Source organism: Cottoperca gobio, chromosome 13 (genome assembly GCF_900634415.1).
Source record: "Cottoperca gobio chromosome 13, fCotGob3.1, whole genome shotgun sequence".
Lineage (NCBI taxonomy): Eukaryota > Metazoa > Chordata > Actinopteri > Perciformes > Bovichtidae > Cottoperca > Cottoperca gobio.
Genome location: NC_041367.1, coordinates 5,186,993 through 5,202,026, shown reverse-complemented (window position 1 = coordinate 5,202,026; position 15,034 = coordinate 5,186,993). Strand labels below are relative to the sequence as shown.

The window sequence follows — 15,034 nt, the reverse complement described above, 5'->3', positions numbered from 1 at the left end:
TCACTTTATTCATTAGAACTGGTCTTTAATCTAAAAATATCACGGGCAGGGAATAAAACAGAGTTTTCAACGGCACATAGATTAGGCCTGTGCTCCTCTCACTGAGCACCACAGCTCGGAAACACTGAGGCCCAAAATAGATGTTCTTCTCATAAAGGGCTCCTTCTTTGTAGTCGGAATACAGCAACAACATCTGCAGGGCAGTTTCTATGGGGGGAACAGATTCGGGCAGGCTATCAAAGAGAGAGGCGATCTCCTGTGAGAAGCGGTGGGCGGAGGACTTCCATATTCTCTCTCTTTCTTTCTTTTTTTGTACTCTCTCTCTCTCTCTCTCGCTCCTTTTTGCTTCCAAAAATCTGTAGCAATCAGGACGGTGCTAATAAAAGACCATTAATATCACCTGTCAGCGCTATCTTTGGAAGATCCAAAATGAGAAAATGAGACAAAAGGATTCACAGTCTGGAGCTGCTCACCACCATACAGGAAACCAGCGGAGGGCCGACAGCAGTAGGGTTTGGGGTTCTGATTTAAGTAAAGCATTGGATGACAGTCAATCAATATCCTGAAGACAACACAACAGGACAGTTTCATTTACAAAACGTTTGGTTTGTGGAATTTATTCCTTCAAAACATATTTTCTCGTTTTGGTTGGACAAACTATAGCTTTAAAGGATTTATCTTTTCTTAGAGATGTTCCAGTAACCCTAACTGGGGTTTGAATGCAGCAGTGTATGGTGGGATTGTCACTTCTGAACATATGGTAATGATAATAAGTAATATGACCTGTACGTGACTCCAGATACTGTATCCTTCAAGGCAGAGGATGAACCTGTCCCGAAACCTTTCTGTCACATTTCAGAGTTTAAGTATCTAGTCAAGATTTGAAACTCCTTGTGGTGACTGGTCGGTGAGGAATGTGGCGTTGAACACTGTCATTTAAGACACAAATGGAGTGTGGAGGATCATTTAGTCAAGCATTATGTGAAAGATTTCAGATATTCAGGTACAGATGGACCAATATCAGTTCAATTCAAGCTGATCTGGATACAAGAACACTGTGAGACTTCACTCAGCGTATGATAGTGAGGGCCATAAACCCCTGCAGGTCTTTTGACTAATGGCTTTTACTGGTGGTGACGGCGGGGCGTTCACTATCTGTTTAATGCAAAACATGAGCACAAGCCGGCGCATAGATGGAGGCTCTGATGGGAAAAAGGTGGTACCCTAATGGGGAGGTGAAAGGCAAAGGGAGCAACATGATGATAGTGGCTTCATGCAGAGCAGAAGTGTATCGAGGGCCTCGCCTTTGAACTGGTGAGCCAGCTAATTGAAACAGCATTGCTGGGGCACCGGCCGAAGATCTGGATTGCATTCATCTCCGCTTTTATTCAATTTGGTCCCATCACAGGGGCGCGTCCCGTGCTTTTCTCTCCACATGGCAATAAGTCATACCCTCGCCTTTTGCCCTCGACGTGTTGCCCATCTGCGTCCCCTTGGGGGCCCGGGGGGCGCTGAGGCCCACAGAAAGCAGAGGGATTCAGACAAGCTCTTGAGAAAATGCAGGCTGCCTGCCACTGAGCCCCTTATGGTACTTCTTCACGCCTCTCACCTTGGACTTGACCCACCCCCTCCTCTGCTCTTCACACACACACACACATGCACACACACATGCACACACACACACACCTTCTTAACACAAGACTTTTAAGATTTACTGTTAAGAGCAGTGGCTGTCAGGAGGATTGAACCGTGCACTTTCTAATTCAAACAAATGCTGCACTGGGGTCACGGAATTATCATGGAGTCACAAGGTGTTTCAGATGACTCGCAAGTGTTGAGTGTTAAGCTGATAGAGAGAGAGAGGGAGAGGGGGGGGGGGGGCTGCACTCTATGCCGTTAGTAGTAGCAATGCAGCGGAAAAAGCTTGCAACCTTGCAGCGTGAAAATAAATAAACAAATAAAGCGATAAATAACCTGGTTATCACCAACCTCTATCAGAGCAGGTGGATGTAGATCTTGCGCTGTACTAGGGGGAACTTCTCATTTCGCAGAAGAGTGGTCAACGTTTCTGTTACAGCTTTAATCAGTGTCCCACATGCATTGGCTGATGGTCGGGGCTTAGGAGGTACGAGCTGGAGGATGATATGATAGTCAGTGATGTACAGTAAATACATATTCAAGAAGGAGATGCTTCTCCGGTGCATTCTGCTAAGACCTCAAACAAATTGACTTGACGGCAACACTTCTTCAAGTAGTTAGTTTTTGCCTCGTTTGATGAAAGATTTCAAAAGTACACCATGCAGGGACAATATGCTGAGAGAGATTTACCAGCAAAACTCAAAGGTTTGATTGAAACATCGATTGACACACTTGTCCAAACATGGCAAACTGGTGTTTAAAAAAAGTAAAAAACTTTACCTGATGTGATGCTCATACAGTACACACACACACACACACACACACACACACACACACACACACACACACACACACACAGATGTTTTCTTTTTGTTTGTTTTTTTACATGACAACATCACAGGAAGATCCGCCATTGTCAGTATCATCACACCCCCGCTCTGTGTGTTGTTTTCCTGCCTTTTTCCTGCTATTTTCCTCTGGAAGACTTTTGGCTTTCTGTCAAAGGAAAACAAACATCATTCAAATGTAGCTTAAATGAAAACAGGCCATTTGTGTTGAAACATTACTCATAATTATGAGTATAGATCTGGCTTCTAAGTGATGATGAGTCTGAAATGACACATCAGCTGTTGTCTTATTGACTTTAAAGCACTTCCAACCTGGCAGGATTCTGGAATATTACATGTAAGTGATTGTTATACAGGGGAAAGGCTTAGTCACACTAAATTGACCATCACAGACTCTCTACAAGTGTACACCTGTACTGTGGCTGCACGTGAACCACAGCATGTGAAGTTCAAAGACTACACACACACACACAGAACAGCAGAATTTGGAGTCGATCACCGTGCAATTGAGGGAGGGACTAAACGTGTGCATAATATTCCTTCCTCTGTAGGACTCGCTGCGAGCAGGTACAGCATCTCTGCAGTCCACCGCTCAGCTGTCACACTCAGCTGCCCAGCGCTTCTAGTTCACAGGGAACTTCTCACACCGCAGTCGGTAAGTGCAAAGTTTTATTGCAACTACATTAACTGTAAATGATCTGTTAAGTTGCGTGATATTATCAGTGCTCGGTGCTCCTTTGATGCATTAGGGTGAAAGTGTTGGCTTTAAAGTTTCCGCTTCTCCCGTCAGGAATTGTCATGAAAGCGTGCAGCGTGCTTTTAAATTAAGATGCGCTGTTTTATCTCGGCTTATGTTTGTGACCTTACAGCAGCAACCAAAGCGTCATAAAAAGCAAACTAAAGTTGCGTGCATTTTTATATCTTTTTGCAATGAACTTTACTCCAATATGTATTAATTTCCTACACTTTGTGGGCTTGAAACTGCATTCAAATAGAGAAAAACATACAATGTATAAGTGGAAGCTATTTATAGCCTATACCAAAACGAATAATTGGGGTTATATGAATGCTTAGCTCTTTTATTTCGCATTGCTTTCTTGTTTCCCCCCATCAAATCAATAACATTTAAGTAAAGCCTAAAGGTAGTGCAGTGATTTGAATGACAGAACTGATTTGCACATTATTCACTTTGTGTATGGGTACGTTTTTTTCTTCTAAAACAAGCGCATCTGAATCTTTTTGAGCAGATGAACATCTGCAAGCATTGAGAAGTGGCCCATCTTCCCTCAGTGTGTCAGCAGCTGCCTCAGACTAGATATGCCAAATCGCTTAACATATGAATGTGAGGAGGATGGGACCTGCCACTGCCCATATACACCATTCCTTCTCTAATGCAATCCCTCAGCTCAGTTTCCAGTCTCTTTTGTTGATGCTGCTTCAAGTCAACAATGTTAAGTGATAAGCAAAGTGTGTAGGAGTGGAGGAAGGAGAGGAAGAGGAAGGAGGAGAGGAGGAGGAGGAGGAAGAGGAGGAGGAAGAGGTGATGCAGATCGGAGGAGGAGGCAGTTTTTTCATGAGAGTGATACGGTGACAGAGAAGAGATGAATTAGGTTAACAAGCCTCTGGATGGATGCTTTTTGCTTTTTGTTTCATCTGAAATCCTTTTTTTTGTCCACATAAAAACGAGCAGTGTTTAATATAAAATAAATACATCAAAATACTCCTGAGCCCTTTAGGGTAAATCAGACAAATATTGGACGCGATGACGTGTTTTTGAAGTTCTCACCCTTCTTAACTGTAGAGCTGATGTTGCAGGTCATTGAAACTGAGCTCAAATGTCTCACTCTCCCCTCTCTTTCTCTTTTTGACCCCTTTCCCTCTCTCTCCTCTCTCACACACCAACATGAACACACACAAACACAGACACACACACATAATAAATACCACACACACTTGCACACAAAGTGTAAACAGCTTGTGATAGATAGGTTGCTCGACACAGCCCTGTGTGTTTTCGTGTTGATCCCTTCAGCAGGCCCTGCTTCTCCTGTCCGCAGCGTCTGTGATGAGTTACTACATGGATCCAGTTTCTTCCTACCCGGCCCTTCACCCCTGTGACCGTCTGGGCGCAATGGTAAGATCTCCCTCATAAATTACCTCGGTGTTAAGGCTTCCTCAGCTACCTGCCACCCAGCCGGCCGGGAGTGTGAGGGAATGAGCTTTTGTGTGTGTGTGTGTGTGTGTGTGTGTGTGTGTGTGTGTGTGTGTGTGTGTGTGTGTGCATGTGTGCGTGTGTGTGTGTGTGTGTGTGTGTGTGTGTGTGTGCGTCTGTGTGTTAGCTGCAGTGCAGGAATGTGTGCAGAAGCATATGAACAGTGTGTGTGTGTATTAGCAACTCTGGATTTCATCACCTCACAGGTCCGCCAGAGTTGCATCTGTACTTGCTGTTCCTTGTGATTTTGTCCAAAGTTATGAAACAGAGCTGTAGAACAAGACAAGGCTGTGACATTGCTCTCTGTGTTGCACAACCACCCTGCGGCAAGATGCACTTCTCTTTAGCGAGTAATATTGTAAATATTGAGACCTGTAGGTCTCCAACCTTGCTACTAACAAATCAAATTGCAGTCAGACCATCCCCGATGAATAACACTTTTCTCAGCTAAGCCTCCCTCGCGGTGCTTTGCAGCAGTCTGTTTGCGAGAACACCAAGGCTGTTAACGCTTTCCAAATGAGAGCGTTGCATACAGAGTCAGAGACCGTGGTAGCTGGGAACATTGGGATTCCTGTCAGATGAGCATTTGAAGAGTGAAGGCCAAGGAGCGTCAAAATAAATGCCTCCATTTGTATGCAGAGCGCCGGCACATTAGGTTAAGAGACTCAGGTTATATGCAAATGGCAACCCCACCCTGGCCTGATAGAGAACACAGAAGGATACAGCTCCATGGATCCTAATTGGCTCAGGTGGTGGGGCTTGCCTTTGAAATTGAGACGACTGTATACCATGGCAGACTTGGTCAAAAGGTGAACCTGGATCACCTCGGTAGCTCTATTCTCTTGGATTTACATGAATTATCAGCAAACAGCAGCAGGGCCTGATGTGTTTTATGTTTTATGTTTATATTTAGTGACTGTCAGTGTCTTGCATGCTTCACAAAGATCGTATGCAGAGAGCAGTGGGGCTTTCAGGCAGCCTGTGGCAATTAAAAAGAAAATGCCAGAAGCTACTTCACTGTACAGGTGATGTTTGAAATGGTACAACACAGTGTGAGGCTTCCCTACTGTAGTACATGCAGTCCACCTTTGTGGGATTGGCAGGAGAAAGTAGCCTACATGGAATGGGTTAATACTTGTCTGCGCTGGATAAATAAGAACTTATAGTGCGATATACAGTTTGCAGTAGATGAAGCCCAGGTGTCACTGATAACATTTACCACAGCTCAGTGCCGTAAAGATTCATTCAAGTGAGCCAACACGCACAACATCATCGAGCCAGCGTTGCATTAACTAACTGCAGACACTGCAGTTCCTTCTTGGAACCACAAGGGGGGCAGAGAAACCAAACACATTAATTAATTAATTAATTAATGTATTATGTTCATGTACTGAGTAATCATGGGACATTGCATGAGAACAGTGAGTCATAAATGTCAGAATACAAACATATTTGTGGTTTTCACATACGTAGGTTTTATGTTCCCGTATTGAAAAACTTCAAACATATCTTTCTCTGTGTACTGCATGTTCAGTTCACAAAGCCTGTAATACATTCCCTTTATAGTCATTGCATTTGTGTGCAAAATGTCTTATAGCCGTAGCCGCGGTTAACCCCATCCTCGCTTTTTTCCGCTATAGCGCTACGGGGAAGAAACAAACAATCAACAATCATTCATCAAACATTTAATAAATGTGTCGTACTATCACATAATTCAAATGAATAAGGCAGACAAGGCTCTTAAAGGTTGTCGTTAGCTGTCCCAACACACTCAAGACTAATTGTGACCTCTGCATTGAAAGTTATTCTACACAGCATTATGGTGCCGATGTTATCTCCACTGTTATCAATGTCAGTCTCTCTGTCTAATCCACAAATCATCCATGTGGCTCCCTCTAACTCCACCCCCCCCCCCCCCTCCTTGCTGACTGGACTGATAGGAGAAAACAGCATCCCACGCGAACCTCGTAAACTGGCCTCCCTGATCATCTGGTCATGTTTGTCATCCATAAAGCTGGAGGACTCCTGATAAATGCTGCAGTGCTTAAACGGTCGCTGCCTATCAGATCGGCAGTCACTCCGTCAGCCGGTCTGTCAGTTACACATATGACGTATCGCATATAACACTCCAACATCCCTTCAAGCTGAAGCATTGCTTTTAGTTACACATAACAAATGATCAATTCTTGCTGTGGAAAATACAAAGACTTCAAAATCTCATTGCAAAAACAACATTCACAACCCTTACTAAACATGTTACGTTAAATAGAGCACATTTGCTCTTGTGAGAAAAATGTCAATCCTCTGTTCACATCACTATCAAACAGAAACGTCCAACAATATCTATTGAGTCTTTTGTTTGTTGTCGAATGAGGGCTTTGATATGCTAAAAATGGCCAAGTGGCTATCTTCCACGCCACTATCTCTTGTGTCCACATATAATTTCATATCTCTCCTGGCTCCCCCGTCAAGTGCTGACTTCAGACTTCCCTTTTGGTGCGACCTCTTACGTGAACATTTCCATGATAAGCAGGATAAACCAACACAGCAAAAGATAAACTGAACGAGTCAAATTTAGCCGAAAGGGTTATCGGTGCAGAAAAAACAATGAAAAGAAACTTTTTTCAAAATCCAAGGTTACGCTGTCGGACAAAGCCTCTGCGTAGTTTGATCAGTTGTTTTCAGCGTAATCTTTCAATACATCCCCAGGCACATAAATGCATGCTTTTCATTGGTTAACATATAAAACTAAACTCATTTCTCACATGAAAACACACTGATTTATTAAAACAGTGGAAAGTTGCACTGCCCCTCCAATGGTTCAAGTATGACTGATGTGCTTGGAACTTAGATTCGACTTTATTTGACTTTATTCAAGCTGTTCCTGCTATTTAAATAATTTATTTTATAGCTTGGATTCCATCCAGAACTCTAATGTTTTATTTTAGTTGAGCTGGATCCTTGTCATAACCAAAGTCACCGTTAAGAAGAGCCCATCAGTTACTGTCAGAAGCACTAAGTGAGCCCCTGCAACATAACCCTGTATCTATAAATGTTTTAAAGCACAAATCAACTGTGTAATATTACCCAGCATGCATCTATTCCATGTTGTTTTATTTAGGCTAAAGTATATTGTGTGTTGTTTGTTTTCAGAGGCATAGTGGTGGTGTGGCAGTGGGTCCTCAGAGCCACCTTCCAGGTGTGGTTCACCCTCAGCAGCAGTACTACCCATCACAGCCCCTCTACATCCAGGACATCCCCCTGCAGGAGGTGCCCAACGGACACGACCTGAGCCCCACAGGTAAGGAAAGCACACAGACAGTCTGACCTCGAGGCGACATGCATTCAATACAAGAATACTGTATTTGTAAAGATCACAAAATAGAAGAAGTAGAAAGAAAAATACCTTCTTTTTTACTCATGCTGTACACGCTTCAATATATAAGATAGTTATTGTGAATAAAGAAAACGCTTTGTTTTCACTGGAATGCTGAATGGGCAATCATTCACACTCTGGCATTCATGGCCGCGATGTTGACGCACACGTCTGAACTTCCTCATTTAGTTCTTTAAAGCAGACCCACACACTCCACTTGGCCTGTTGTTCTGTGTGTGCTGCTCGAGGGATGTTGGTGGTGCTGACCCTGAGGGCAATGCCTTCACCAGATACCCCTCCCTCTCTCTGTCTCTCTCTGTCCCTCTCCTGCTTTTCTTCGGAGGACAACCGAATGCCGTGCATTTTTATTCTTCCAATCCTCTATTTTTCTTTCATTTCTTTTTTTTCATATGACTCTTATTTTAAACTGGAACATTCTTTCGAGTGCATTTGCCTGTGTTTGACTCTGGACTCTTCTTGTCCTCAAAAGTGATTGATGCTAGAGGACTGGGACGCACGCCACGGGAGTAGGGTAGGGGTGCTGGGGGGGCACAAGCTTTCTTCCGTCACTTTTTTTCTCCCTGAGCTGGATGCAGGGGGCAAGACAAGGGGCTAAAGGGCGGCCATCTTTTTCCCAAGCCTCTGGTTTGGTCTCTGGAGAGGTGGAGGGGGCCTGAGTGTACATGTGTGTGTGTGTGGGTGTGAGTGTGTGTGTGTGTGTGTGTGTGTGTGTGTGTGTGTGAGAGAGAGGGAGTCAGGATTTGATGGGATTTGCTGATGTTTGTTGCCAGAGACACACTCCTTTTGAGCCCTCACTTCATTTCTCCCAGCGCTAAACCGTTGACATAAACATTGCTGAGTGGAAAGAAATGACCGAGAGTTGACCTTTTTTTTCTTTCTCATCCTTCTCCTAAATCCTACACTATGCAGACCACAGGTCTAAGATCATTCTAGACACCTGGAGATGTTGCTAGAGTCATTTGGCTGTCGTTGGTGGTGTCATATAGAGCTGCTGAGGTTTATGTGCTACCAGTATATGGCGTTATGAGACTGTGCTAACCTTAAAATCAACCAAGTAACCTCTGACACAGTCTGCACACCCTGCAGCCGTTGCTTTGACTCATTTCTCTCAAACTGAAAACTCGGCTTCCCCTTGAATTTTCTGCACTTGCAATTTCAGAACAGCCATTTGATTTGTGTATAATTAGAAATGGAGGCACTAACTATTTCAGCGTCCTCCTGCTGTGTAAGTGATTTGGCACATAAGAGATTTCTACTCTGAAGTCACATGTGGATACCATTTATTTATTAACTACTGAGGCTGTGCCCGTTTTTAATCATGATTCGCTCATTAACAGTGAGCAAGTGTTTTATTAAACAAACCGGGAAACATCAATACGATGACTTCACTCCAACACGCATGAGGCACTTCAGGTTTATTCAGGTGTGTGTCATCAGTACATTCATGAAAACAAGTATTTGTAACGCCTCATCTTTATTCCTTAAACCTGTAATAACTGATTTTTTGGCCACTTGGAGGCAGCGGACACAAGTTGTGAACATTGAAATATCATCGCCTTTAAAGTTGAAACTGCAAACGTTGGAAACGCTGCGATACAACGAGCTGAAAGCAACTATGAAACTCCAAAAAAAGCCAAAGAGGTGTGATAATTATCTGTAGGTTCATCACTACGAGCGAACCCTTTCACCTTGTCACATTGTCATTTGATATATTGTTACGATAACATATTAATTATAGCTGCTTTCAGTGAAACCAGACTGAAATTGAAATTCTATAAAGATAAATCAGACATTTCAAAGTACTTTACTGGCACGATAGGTGATCACGATAAGATAACGGAAAAAACATTTACTTTTTAAAGCTCCACATGTCAGTCCTTAGTTAGTCCACAGCATTCCTAACTTTCTCTCAAATCCACTGTCATCAGGTATAAGGGTTGATATATTTCATTTAACTTTTAAAGTGGTTACGTTACATAGGATTTTACAGCCCGAGTCACTTCTTTGAGAATGGATTGGGTGTTGTTAAAATGAGATGTGCTAGTGTGAGAAAGAAAGAGAGCAGAGCAGATGTGAGGTGGGGATGTTGGATGTTAAAGGACCATTGCATGTTTGGCCCAGAGCCCAATGTCACACACACTGCTTCCTGACAACAGCCATGCCATGGTGATGTTTACACTAACCCAGCTACTCTTCACTATCCAACACTCACACCACGGGGCCTGTTGTAAACTCCCAGTGTGGAAATTCACCATGTGTGTGGGAAAAAAAAACTGGAGTGAGTGTGTATTTCTGTGCGATCTCATTGAAACCCAGGCACAGGTATCACACACACACACATGCGTACACACTCCGCAAACATCCTGCAGTGATGCACACGCCACGTATTCATTCATTAAATTCACACCCTGCACTCTGGTGTGTATTGTGTTACAGCATCCTCCCATTCAGTAAAGCAGGGAGAAACACACACACACACACACACACACACACACACACACACACACACACACATCTACTCCCAGGCACTCATGAGTTCACTGTACATTTAAACATGCCCTCCCATTCAGTGCACGCAGACACAGCTGTGATCTGGCACTCAGGGACCATTGGCCTGTGTTTTATTTGATGTGATTTGACAGCTGGACAGTTGGAAGAGGGGGGGGAACGGGGTGGAAAGCAAAGGAGAGTGGGCGGAATACAGTTTGAGGAGAGAAGACGGATAAGGAGAGGGATAAGTCACAGGACTGGGATCGGGGTTGGTGGGAGGAAAGGAGACGAGGGGAGGGAAGGAGGATCTGGGATTGAGGGGTGGGAGACGGGGGGCTTCGCCTCTGATGAGGGGCACGTCCTCACGGGCGCAGGCCCATTTTTTATTTCTAAAAGTAAACAGGCAGCCTGCGGGGGTCTGGGGGGTTATGGGAAAGGAGGAAATAGTGATGCTAATCAGGCCGGCGCACACTTCCCCCTCCAACAATAAAACAAAACAAGAGTGGAAACACGGAAAAGCGACAGACTACTGTGGAGGAATGGGCTACGCCGCTGCCATGGTCCAAGATTTGAACTCCATATATGTGATGACAGTTCTGAGGCAAGAAGTGTTAGTCAATAAACAGAGGACAGAGGTAACCCGTTACTACCACCCTGTACATCTGTACATGTTGAAGTATTTTTAGAAAGCTGAACTATTTGAGTTTCCACATGAGACTTCTGAGAAACGGTTGCATTGTGTATTGAAATCGGCATTTACAGTAGAGTCACGCTGGCATTTCTACCCCCATTACTCAGAGTACTGCTTTGCTGAACTTTAAAGAAAACCATCCCAACTAATAATTTGGAATTATTCTTTCTTTTGATGAGACATTTATTTGAGTGTTTTTCTAAATAAATGCTCTTGACCTTAAGAAACGTCTGGGTATTTTCCTCCACTAAAACCTTCTGGCTGGGCACCCTGCTTGAAGAAAGACCCTTCACTTTCTGCATTTATTAGGATTTATTAAATATTCTCTGCTCCAAAGTATCCGCCAAACACCACCGATAAACTTCCCTTTCCATCAGTTGTATTTCTCGCAAGTGTTAGTGTGGTAAGTTCCTCTTGATGGCCTGGTGACTAATTACAAACAACTTTAGTTGTAGAACATGTCGTTCTGAAACACATGCTGACGGGCGATGATGCAACAGATGCCAGCTCACCAGGAAAGGTGGCGCTTTAATGAATCCTAAGAGAGATCTCCCATTGTTTTAATGTTTATATCATGAGCTTAGCAATATTCACAGACTGTTAACTACACTAAGTGCACACCAGTAATGTTAAGAGTGAATACCTCTTACTGTGTCTTGTAATGTGTGTTCATGGCTGAATCGAGTCAATTATAAAGTAGGTAAAGGTCAATTCTTCCTAAAATCAACAGCAGCAGCTGTATAATCACAGCCAGATCATTAATTTTTAAGATTGTACTGTTCTTTTGAGTGTCGCCACTTACACATCCTTCCTATATTCAATGAGAAATTAATCTAGACTTATGTATTTTCCCCTCAGTACTAGTGGAGCTTTATCTGAGAGTGTGGTGGTAACAGAGAGAAGGGAGGGTAAGACAAGAAGAGGGAGGTCTGGGAGGCAGAGAGCCTCAGAGGGGGGTGGGGATAATTGAATTATCTGCACAATGGAGTGATGGGGGGCACGTGGTGCCGCTAATGGAAGAAGAGATGTCCTTTTTAGCGAAGCTAATTGTTCAGAAAAGAGCTGAGCCTTTGTTCAGGGAGGCCCTGCTACTTTCCCAGTGCACTTACATGCACACAATTTAGTGAGCGTGCACTCGCACACACACACACACACACACACACACACACACACACACACACACACAAACACACACACACACATGCTCTCAGAACAGACTTTGGAATGTGAGGTACAGGAGAAAAATGTACACAAGCACAGTACACACATGCCTGAGGACACACACACACACACACACACACACACACACACACACACACACACACTTACACACACAGGGATACGCCACTCCTGTCCCAGCTAACTCTCTGATCTCAGCAGGAGTGCATCCAGCCTGTGGCACCTTCAGACAGCATCTACCACAGATAGAGCTGAGACTGAGCTACTAGACAGAGGCTTCTTTGGACCCCACTGTTTTACTGTTTCACTGTCTGCTCTCTCTGTCTCTCTCTCTCTCTCTCTCTCTCTCTCTCTCTCTCTCTCTCTCTCTCTCTCTCTCTCTCTCTCTCTCTCTCTCTCTCTCTGTCTCTGTGTGGGTGTGCGTGTCCATCACCAATCTGAGCGGCTGCTTAAGTGTCTGCAAATGAGTGACTGATTGATTACATGCTAAATGCTGTCTATTCACACAACATACCGAACCTGCCATATCCATTGTCTGAGAGGTTTTACACTTCGTGTCGGCTAAGTCATCATTTCAGATTTTACGTTTGTAAATGAGAAAGAAAGTATAGCGTTGAAATCTAAATACTCTTGTGACTTGCTGTGAGGGCACCGACATGAAAGACCTATATCACTTGACAGCTGTATGGATTGCTCTAAATCGAATAACCTTTCAGTTAACTCTGTGAAAAGTAGCAGGTGCAACGGTTACATCTAGGGATTATAGACAGGCAGACAACGCAGATGTGCCAGCGAGACACAGACAGCAAGCAGGAGAGAGCAGTGAAGAGAGAGAAAGCTGCGTTAGCTAGGGGTGCTATGTTGCAACACAAAATGAGTGAAGCCAGCTAACTGTCAAAACCATGGCAACAGCATTTGCCAGGTGAGGAAAAGAGACATTGAAACCCAAACTTGTGTCTCGAGTGAACTGGTAATTACACTGGCTGGTTGTCTTATGAGTGTAAGACAAGTCACAATCCCTTTGTCTGAATAGGAAATTACGCAGTTTGTTGAAATCGAGATCTCTATGAAGATAAGTTCATTATAAAAAAAAAACATTGTCCTCACATCAGTGTCTTGTTCATGAAATTATGTTTGTATCCAAGGTCATTGTGCACCAAGGCCAATAGAATGGTCATTGCTCTGAGAGACAGATAACACACTGTTCTGAGAACAGAATTATATTCACATGTTTCCTGGCAACAGGAATTTAAAGCAACATGGTCATCATGATGTGATGTGAAGAAGTAAAGACTGGCACAGGAGATCCAAACTAAAATGTGCTTACAGTGACACCAGCCCAGATATTAGTCAGCGACACCATTACACCCCTAATGGCTGCCCTGAGGCACAAAAGGACCCGGGCTGTCCTTTTAAGAACAGATATGAGGGAGTTCATTAACGGAAAACAAAGAGGTCCAGTCAGGGAGAGTGAGAGACTGACTGAGATGAAGTGAGAGGTACTGTTCCCCCTTTCCATTCTTCTCCTCCATCACCCCCTCTACTCTGCCCCTGGTGAGGCAGCTCCTCTCACCACAGAAGCCACCAGCACTCTTCCCAGACGAGGCTCCTATCAGGCCAATGAAACCTGATCCAGGGCTGCTAATGGAGCCGGTGAAGTACCACCGGTTGAAAAATCCATGTGTGATCAATATCCCTGGCTCCATACATACATGCATACAGTACATGCAGAAGTATCATATTGGCGTGCATCGTAGGTTGTGCCATTTGACTTGCACTAACAGGATTATTGATGATGTAGTTGGATATAGGAGAAAATAGGGCTGATGCCTTAGAGAAAAACATTGTTTCATTAATGAACAAAAGATTATCCCTGAAGTATTTCTTGCTGGAGCTGAATTTTCTTGCATTTGTTTAAGAGCAGCAGGTTCCAGAGGAACGTATGTGAGATTTACTATTATGTTGTGTTTTTATGGTGATTTGTTGCCAAGAGAGGTGTTCCCTAATGGCAGTGGTTTACTCAGAGTGGAGCCTTACTGTGGCTAAAACACCCAATATCTATCTCGTCTTTGTTCTTTTCCAGTTGCAGAACAAATTCTTGATTCGATTTCCAGTAAGGCATGGCCATTGTCCCTGATTATTGAAGATAAGAAAGAACAAAAGACTAAAAAAAACACAATGCAAACTGAGAATTAGAACAGACAGTTTTCCCTGTTCAAACTTAATTTTCATTGATTATCCTGGTGACAGAAGACCCACTTTGATTGATTTTAATATCCGCACTGACCAACCTATTTTTAGCTCTGCCTAATTTAGGTTGTACCTATTTGCAAACATCTACTGTTTACTAGTATGTAATGCAGCTGTGTAAAGAAAGAAGACATGGTTGTTTTTCATGTATCAGTACAAGATGAACAGGAAATACTCTGAGGTGTTTATGAGGGTGAGTTACAAGTTATGAGAAAGCCTGGACCTGCAGAATATACAGGACACAGACTTGTAGCTCCTTTTAGTTAATGGTTTTCCATGCATACGCTATAGCAAAACTGTTTGTATGTAGCTATTTTAGGATCTGAAAC

General features: G+C 43.5%; 1 protein-coding gene across 2 annotated transcripts in view; it reads left to right on the top strand.

Moving 5' to 3' along the window:
• Nucleotides 1-2,872: 2,872 nt before the first annotated feature.
• ets1 (v-ets avian erythroblastosis virus E26 oncogene homolog 1) overlaps nt 2,873-15,034 on the top strand; it is a 35,923-nt gene continuing 23,761 nt past the window's right edge. Inside the window, exons 1-3 of one of the 2 annotated variants that reach the window (XM_029446618.1) lie at nt 2,873-3,141; nt 4,410-4,620; nt 7,852-7,999. In XM_029446618.1, coding sequence (XP_029302478.1) covers nt 4,552-4,620; nt 7,852-7,999 — 217 coding nt within the window. In that variant the 5' untranslated portion in view covers nt 2,873-3,141; nt 4,410-4,551. Of the gene's footprint in view, nt 3,142-4,409; nt 4,621-7,851; nt 8,000-15,034 lie in introns of those variants that run through there. The other variant, XM_029446619.1, reaches the window with a different exon arrangement.